The 8,266-nt window shown below is 50.6% G+C and overlaps 2 protein-coding genes across 2 annotated transcripts in view; one reads left to right on the top strand and one right to left on the bottom strand.

Moving 5' to 3' along the window:
- LOC126493679 (isochorismatase domain-containing protein 2A) overlaps positions 1-523 on the top strand; it is an 8,906-nt gene extending 8,383 nt beyond the window's left edge. Inside the window, exon 6 of the mRNA XM_050130756.1 lies at positions 149-523. Coding sequence (XP_049986713.1) covers positions 149-241 — 93 coding nt within the window. The 3' untranslated portion in view covers positions 242-523. The remainder of the gene's footprint in view (positions 1-148) is intronic.
- A 966-nt stretch (positions 524-1,489) lies between these two features.
- CUNH19orf85 (chromosome unknown C19orf85 homolog) lies at positions 1,490-8,218 on the bottom strand. Its single transcript, XM_050130711.1, has 2 exons — positions 7,414-8,218; positions 1,490-2,268 (listed from the first exon to the last, which is right to left on the bottom strand). Exons 1-2 carry the CDS (start codon positions 7,584-7,586, stop codon positions 1,767-1,769), a joined length of 675 nt encoding a protein of 224 aa, XP_049986668.1. The 5' UTR covers positions 7,587-8,218; the 3' UTR covers positions 1,490-1,766.
- Positions 8,219-8,266: the final 48 nt, after the last annotated feature.

Genomic DNA, 8,266 nt, shown 5'->3' with positions numbered 1-8,266 from the left:
GAACTAGCTCTTGTAGACCAGGCTATCCTTGAACTCACAGAGATCGCCTGCCTCTGCCTCCCGAGTGCTGAGAATAAAGGCGTGCGCCACCACTGCCCAGCGAGATGGGTGATTCTTGACTTCTGACTCAGACCTTCTCTGCCTACAGATCCAGAAGATCATTAAGGAGCCAGCCCCAGACAGTGGGCTACTGGGCCTTTTCCAAGGCCAGAACCCCCTCTTGCTGAACTCCAGACCCTGACTTGAGGGGGAAGCATCCTTTCCCCCATCTCTGAATCCCAGGAGACCACTCTGAGGCCTGCCCGGTCGGAGGGGGAGGGATGGCTATGCCTCCTGCTTGAACAACTGGACTTGGAAATGCAGATGAGACTTCTGAGTGTGGAAGGGGTGGGGGCTTGACTGAGGAGAGGTGGACGAGGGACTCAGCTCAGGTCCACCTCATGAGATGGAAAAATCAGAGAAAGGGCAAAGAAGCCTCACAGACTGGGACCCCAGACTCCGAATAAACGTGAATGCGACTGTGCACCAAACCATTATTGGGTTTGTGGGGCATCTCAGCGGCTCCTGGGGTGTGCAAGTGGGAGAAGAAAAATGAGGTGAAGTGAGGAGAAGGGCTAGCCGCTACTCCTGGCCAGTTTTGAGTCTGAGCCTGCCTTTCAACCATCCAGATATCTGGACCCTAGTCCCTGCAGCTCCTGTGGGAGGGAGGAACCCTTTGCCTCCCTTCTGGGCCTGAGAGCTGGAGGACTGGACAGCAACCCCACCCCCACCCCAGGCCATGTCCCGAACCTATGAATGTGTGTCTTGGACAAAGAGACGCACGGACCTACACACAGGAAGGCAGGACCTGCTGTGGTCAGGACAAGGACTGGGAGAGGGAAGCGAGAGCGAGGCATGATGGTGCAGGCCTACAAACCAAGCACTGCCTTAAAAAAATCTCGCTGGGCGGTGGTTGCTCATGCCTTTAATCCCAGCACTCGGGAGGCAGAGGCAGGAGGATCTCTGTGAGTTCGAGTCCAGCCTGGTCTACAGAGTGAGTTCCAGGACAGGCTCCAAACTTATACAGAGAAACCCTGTCTCAGAACCACCTCCCCGCCCCAAGATCCCCAAATAAAAACCAAGTCCAAATTCTCCCCAGCTCAGAGCCCCCAGTCACACTGGCCTGCCGTAGTCCCCAGAGTCCCACCTCAGTGGCTTTGCTGTTCCTGCTCCTGGATCCCGCGCCTTCCTACAACTTGCTTCCGCTCAGCTTCTGAGACCACACCCTGACCAGTCCGGAGCCAATCAGTCAGCTGCACATTTTATTTATATCCCAGCAGCCATTCTGATCAGAAGTTCGCATTTCATCTGGCTGTGGAAGCAATCATGTATTCTCATGTATTCTCTCTCACCCCCGCCCCCACATCCTGTTTGAGCGCTGCAGGGTGGGGCTGTTGTCCACCTTTGTTTACTGCAGGGTCATAACACCAAGAATTGGGGGACTATTGAGAGAGAGTGAGAGCAGACACCAGGGAGAGACGAGTGGGGGAGGGAAAGGAGAAAGGAAAATTCATAGGCAGGGAGTGGACAGAGGGGCCCTGGGCCTGGGAGCAGAGCTCCTGGTGGTACCCAGTGAGTGTCTGGGATTGGTTTGTTTTACAGGTTTGTGGGTTCTGGGCTGGAACCCCGGGCTGCGTGCACATCGGGCACACAGTCTACCAGCTGAGTTGTACATCTCAGGTCTGTCAAGAGGGGAGATTGGTTTGGGCCTGTGTCTCGAATAGGTTTCAAAGGGTCCCCCAGCCATCCAGAATTCCTCTAGGATCCCAGGCACAAGGTGCCTCCCAACTGTCCACCCAACCCCAGCCTAGAGCTGTAGGCTCCGGACTTCCCCCGTGGGCATTCTGGGGAGGGGGCAAAGGATTGGAGAACCTTGGAGCCTGCACTGGGGCTGGGTCTCTCTGGTTTCCTGGGCCTGGAGCACGAGAGATGAGTTCAGACGCCTCTTGGGGTGTCTGGCAGAAGGCTTCAGTAGCCACCAGGGGACATGCAGGAGTGAGCAGAATGTCATCAAAGAGGTCAAGGGTCGAGGTGTCCAGAGCAGCTAGACTTAGGCTGGGGCCGTCGTCATGGGGCTCTTCCACAGGGGCCTCAGCACAGGCCACCCCCAGGAAGGGGGATGGAGGCGGTGGAGGTGGTCTTCTGGGTGGTGGTCTCTGAGGAGGTGCTTTTTGAGACAGGATGGACAGGGCCAGGTGCTGGGTGGCCGCTTCAATCTTGGCAAACTGCCTGGGGTGGGTGGGGGAAAGGGGGAAAGGGAGGGAGACAGAGAGAGAGAGAGAGAGAGAGAGAGAGAGAGAGAGAGAGAGAGAGAGAGAATTTCAGCTTTGCCTGGAAAAGACCTCTCTTCTAGTTACCCCGGCTTTACCCAGAGATACTGTTCCTTCTTTTCACCCCCCCCCCCCATTCTTTTTCCTCCAGGCTCATTTCCTAGCCCCTGCCTTCGTTTTCTTGAGTCTGGCAAGTCAATATGTCTTCTCAGGAAGTTTTGATTGCTGTAGGATTGCTGACGGTGAAGATTTATTATCGCCCTATTCCAATATCTAAAAACGAACCATCTCGGGGGAAGAGCGTCTTTCCAATCAATTGCAAAGGGAGCCGTGGGCTGGCGCGCGCCACCGTGTGGAGTGCGTCCTACAGTGCGGCCCACTCCCTGTGTCTCCTGCCAGAAGCTAAGACACTGGTGTCTCCTGGCACTTCCAGCCCTCAGCATCACATGGGTGGCTTCATAAACAACTGGGGCGGAACTGTGCCCCCAAATTCTTTTATTTCTAAAAAATATTATGTAACTTAAAAAAAAAACCACCTATTTTGTGTCTGTGTTCCCTCCACCTCCTTCCTGCCCCTCTCTCCACACCACACACGAAGGCCAGAGGACTGCTTTATATGGATTTTGTTTTAAAAACGTCTTTAAATGTGTATGTATTTTTGGGAGTGTGCCTGGTTGCCTGTAGAGGCCAGAGGAGGGTTATAGGGGTGGCGAGCCACCTGGCATGTGCTGAGAGCTGCACCCAGCCCCTGGAAGAGCAGGAGGGTGTTTAACCAGAGCCATCTTTCCAACCCTTGGCTGCAAGTGTCTCCACGCTGAGTTGTCTAGCTGGCCTACGGTGGCTGATCTGTATATATGTGTATTCGGTGAGTGTCGGTCCAGACGGGAAAGCTAGAAACGGACCGTGAGAGGAGAAATGCGGCTCTAAGGAAGGACGCTGAGGAAGGTAACAGCTGAGATGCAGAAGGGGCAGGACGGTGGACGACTGTGGGTGGATGAGGCCAGCACAAACTGAGTGTGTGTGAAAATGCCACCGATGGGCTGGAGAGCCGGTTCAGGGGCTCACAGCGCAGGCTGCTCTGCTAGAGGACCTGGGTTCCATCCCCAGCACAACCATCACAGATGGGGCTGGAGAGCCGGCTCAGGGGCTCACAGCGCAGGCGCTCTGCTAGAGGACCTGGGTTCCATCCCCAGCACAGCTATTACATGGAGGTTCACAGGCATTGGTAACCCCAGTCCCAAGGGAGATGACGCCCTCTTTTGGCCTCTGAGGGCACTACATGGTGTGTGGTGCACAGACACAAGCAGCAAAATACATAAAAAAAAAATAAAGCTTTAAAACCCCACAAGGAAACCAGTCCCTTTGTATACTAATTTAATTTGTATACTATTTTTTGAAATTAAATTTTAAAAGAGAGGGAATAGCCACAGCTGTAATAAAGAGCACACACAAGACCGACGGATTCACACATTAGGGTGTTGCAGACTCAAGAGACAAGCCATTCCATGCTAGCTTAGTTGTGTTAATAACCATTCATAGCAGGTGCTGTGGCTCATGCCTGCAGTCCCAGCATGGGAAAAATGGAGGGAGAAGGTTCAAGCATCCAATGTCATCCTTGGTCACATATTGAATTTGGAGATAGCCTGGGCTATATGGGATCCCACGTCAACAAAGTAAGAATTCCAGAGACAGAAAAGAGAGGGAGGAAGGGAGGGAGGGATAAGGGAGGAAGGGAGGATATTAAATAATAATCCAAAATCAGATGGGCACGGTGCTACACATATGTAATCTCAATCTTCTGGGAGGCTAAAGCAGGAGAATTAGTGGGTGTTTGAGATCAATCTGGTTCACATAACAAATACCAGCACAAAGAAATACTCTATCTCAAAATAACAGCAACAACAACAGCACACACACACACACACACATGCACACACATGTTATCCGAGGATAATTCCTCCCTTAGGGTTGGGAATATAACTCAGTTGGAGTGCTTTCCTAGCGTGCACAAATCCCTGGGCACCGAATACACTGAGTGTGGTGGTGCACACCTGGTCAGTGGAGGCAGGAGGATCAGAAGCACACTCGTCAGTGAGTGCTAACTCACTACGAATTATTAGAGCACGTGGTACACATAAGTGTCATGTGCAGCTGTTAACACTACCATCATCTTCATTATAGCCACCATTATTATTGCCACCATAATCGTCATCATTGTCGCCATCATCTCCATCATACCTTCACCATCCTGATTATCATCATCACTGTCACTGTCATTACAACTGTCACCATCAGCACCATTGTTATCACCACCATCCATCATCACCTTCTTATCATCACCATCACCACCATCACCACCATCACCTTCAGCAACATCACCACCACCACCCTATCTTCAGCACCAGTGCATTTACCCTGGCTCTGCCTGCCGTTCAGAGCTGAGTATGCCCCCCCCACTTCTCCAAGTCTTTGTGCAAACCTGCTCCCTCAGCGAGTCTTCCCTGACCTCCTGCTTTAGAACAGCCACACTCCCTCCTAGCCCATTCCTCTTCCATAGCACTTGCCACCTTCTAATGCAGCCTAATTTTTAAAGTCCAGGTAAAAACTTAGGTAACATAAAATTCACTGTTTTGCTTGTTTTGAGACAGGGTCTGTGCGTAGCCCAGGCCGGACTTGAAATCCTTGTGTAGCAGAGAATGACCCTGAATTCCTGATTTTCTCTCATCATTGAACTGGTGTGGTGGTGTACGCAGTGACTCCAGAAGTTTGAAGCAGAAGGATCAGGATCAGGAGTTCAAGGTCATCCTTTGCTATATAATTGAGTTTGAGGCCAGCCCAGGACACACAAGACCTTTTGTCAAAAAAAAAGGGGGGGTCAGTTAATCCACGGGTGTTCAGGATATTCTGGTCGTCCTGCCTCCACCTCCTGGGTGCTGTGATCACAGGCTGCTGACCATGCTTGGTTTCACACTGTGGTGAGGACACAACCTGAGCTTCATTCATGCTAAGCAAGCACGGCACAAGGCTGGCAGGAAATAGCTTCAGCTTTGTATTATTGCACCGTGAAGTTTGATATTGGGATACGTCGTTAACAAATGCTCTTATGTGAAACATCGTTTCTACCCACACTTCTCGCTTTATGTTATTTTGCTAATTGACTTTTTATAGTTTTTATACTATGGAAAAGACACCATACAGAAAACAAATCTGAGTGGGTTTTTTTATTTGAGTACAAATAAAGCAGAAGAGACAATTTAAAACATCAACAATGAGTTTTGCCCAGGAACTTCTAAGGAACAAACATGTCCATAGTGACTCAAGAAAATGGGTTTGCAGGGTGTGGTGGCACACACATTTGCACTCACCTTTGATCCCAGTACTTGGGAGGCAGAGACAGGTGCATCTCTGGAGTTCAAGGCCATCCTGGTCTACAGAGTGAGCTCCAGTACAGTCAGAGCTACACAGAGACACCCTGTCTCAAAAAGGGGGTGGAGGGCTGGAAAGATGCCTCGGCAGTTAAGAGCACTGCCTGCTCTTCCAGAGGTCCTGAGTTCAATTTTAATCTACCACATGGTGACTCACAACCATCTGTAATGAGATCTGTTGCCCTCTTCTGGAATGCAGGAGTACATGTAGGCAGAACACTGTATACATAAATAAAATCTTTGAAAAAATGTTTAAAATGCTTGAAAAAGTGGTGGTCAGCTGTAGAGCATATTGAGTGTAGTTGCCTGTGGAGGCCAGAAGAGGGCTCCAGATCTCCAGTGTAGGTGATGGGAACTGACTGTGTGTGCCCCCCCTCAGCCTCTAAGCCCACTCTGTACCCCTTCAAGATTGACCTTTACACTACAGGAATGATAATAATAATAAACCCTTGTTTTTCTTTGCCAAAAATGTGTTAATCGTTATAGTTTCTATTTTGTTCTATTTTGAATAAAATGATGTGTTTTTACGCATACACAGCACACACCAAATTAAAAATAAATGTTAAAATACCATACATAACAATATTTCTCAACTTCCTAATGCTGTGACCCTTTAATATAGTTCCTCATGTTGTGGTGACCCCTAATCATGCATTTATTTTCGTTGCTTCTTCATAACTGTAATTTTGCTCTTGTTATGAATCATAATGTAAATATCTTATTTGTAGAGTCTGACCTCTGGACAGGTGACTACAGCAGATGAGGCAGAACCTCACAACCCAATTCGTTCTGCTTTTCAAAACTGGATGTTTGATGGACCTACTTGTAATGATTTAAAATACATAGTTCAAAACTGGAGTTCTTTTCCTATCAACCTAGTAATACACATACATACACACACACACACACACACTTTCCCATCAGCCCTCCATCCACACCTGCCTTTTTGACACAAGATCTCACTATGTAGTCCAGGATAGCCTTGAACTTCATGTATAGACCAGGCTGGCATGGAACTAGCAGCAATCCTCCTGCCTTGGCCTCTGGAATGTTAGTGTTGGGGTTATAGGCATGTGCCACCACATTAGACCAGTGTTCACGATCTTCTACAAGCAATGTCTCTAATTAGCTCCAGAACTTTCATCCCCTACAAAGGGGACCTCTTACCTGTAACCACTGCCTCCCTGCCGGTGTGTGCCTGGCAGCTTTGTGGGGTCTTCATGGCATCCGACTGGCCGGCTGAGGTGCATTCTCCTGAATCGCCTTTTCAAGGTACGTCCACACGGTGGCGCCATACCCTCTCATTTATTTACTTCACTTGTGAGGTAACCTAACCTGGCTGCAAACTCAGCCATCCTCCTGCCTCGGTCTCAGGAGGGTTAGGATTACAGTCGTGTGCTACAACTCATAGAAATCCTCCTGCTTCGGCCTCAGGAGTGTTAGGATTACAGTTGTGTGCCACAATGCTTGGCTCATATACTTATTTATTCAGGCCATTTCTTACCTTTTACCACCTCACAGGGACTCAGTGCAGGCTGGAGATTTCCTTGACCCTGCTCAGAGTGTTGATTGAAGCGCACAGAATAAGGTGCTTGGCAAACGCACGCTAAATGGTGCTAAATCCAGCCTAGGGGCCTCCCGGGGCCTACCCCGTGCCTCCCCTCCAGTGCCCTCCTCACCTGCAGATCTGGTTGTGTAGAAACCTCCGGTGGTTGGGCTTGCGCTTGGGGGGCCGGGTACGCCTGGGCTGCAGGGCTCGCAGGATGTGGGCTGAAGCCCCGCTCACAAAAGCGCACAACTCTCGGGGCCCTGGTTCAGAGAGCCCAGGGGCCGCAGGGAATCCAGGGTGCATGGCCGGTTGCTCTGCAGTCACAACGCAGATCAGAAATCAAACCCCCAAACCGGGACGCGACAGGAGGAGCATCCGGACTCAAGTCTGGTACTTTAGAATGAGAAGCTACCCTGGCAGATAGGGTGAGCCTCCCGCTCTGCCTGTCCCACCGCAGATGCTGGACTCCGATGTCTGCAGGTGAGGGGCTGTTATAGTAAGGCGGGGGCAGGGTGGAAAGGGCGCTACGCATCTCCTATGTGCCCAATTAACACATAGTTGGGCCTAGGATATAAAACAGGGGCGCGTGGGTGCGCAGGCAGAGAAAAGCTCTCGGAGGTAGCCAATTAAGGGGACAAAAGCCTCTTTAGCAAGGCCAAGGCAGGCGCAGAGTCAACCACAGCGATTAATGTCGAGGGCCTTTAGGAGATTTGGGGAGGGGTTTGCCGGTGGTTGGAAGAAGAGTCCAGTCTTTGAGAGGGGTGCTAGCACCTCTAGGCCCGAGTCAAGAACTCCACATCGGTCCACCACCCCAGGCTCACCCCATCCCGGGGTCTACTTCTTTGTCCTGAGGCCAGAATCATGAAGAAGAAATTGAGGCCTCTGGTCTCTGGGCTGCAGGAGGAACAGAGTTCCAGGACTATATAGGGAATCTCTCTCTCTCTCTCTCTCTCTCTCTCTCTCTCTCTCTCTCTCTCTCTCTC

The sequence above is a fragment of the Alexandromys fortis genome, unplaced genomic scaffold (assembly GCF_014885135.2).
Source record: "Alexandromys fortis isolate MF-2015 unplaced genomic scaffold, M_Fortis_MF-2015_v1.1 scaffold_344, whole genome shotgun sequence".
NCBI lineage: Eukaryota > Metazoa > Chordata > Mammalia > Rodentia > Cricetidae > Alexandromys > Alexandromys fortis.
The sequence above is the reverse complement of the archived record's forward strand: the minus strand, read 5'-3'. Positions and strand labels throughout refer to the sequence as shown.

Bases quoted from the DNA above. Each gene is read 5' to 3' on its own strand.
- CUNH19orf85 (XM_050130711.1), bottom strand. From the start codon at position 7,586: ATGCACCCTGGATTCCCTGCGGCCCCTGGGCTCTCTGAACCAGGGCCC. The intron at 2,269-7,413 runs GTGAGGAGGGCA...CACCCACCCCAG, and splicing joins CTACACAACCAGATCTGCAG to GCAGTTTGCCAAGATTGAAG.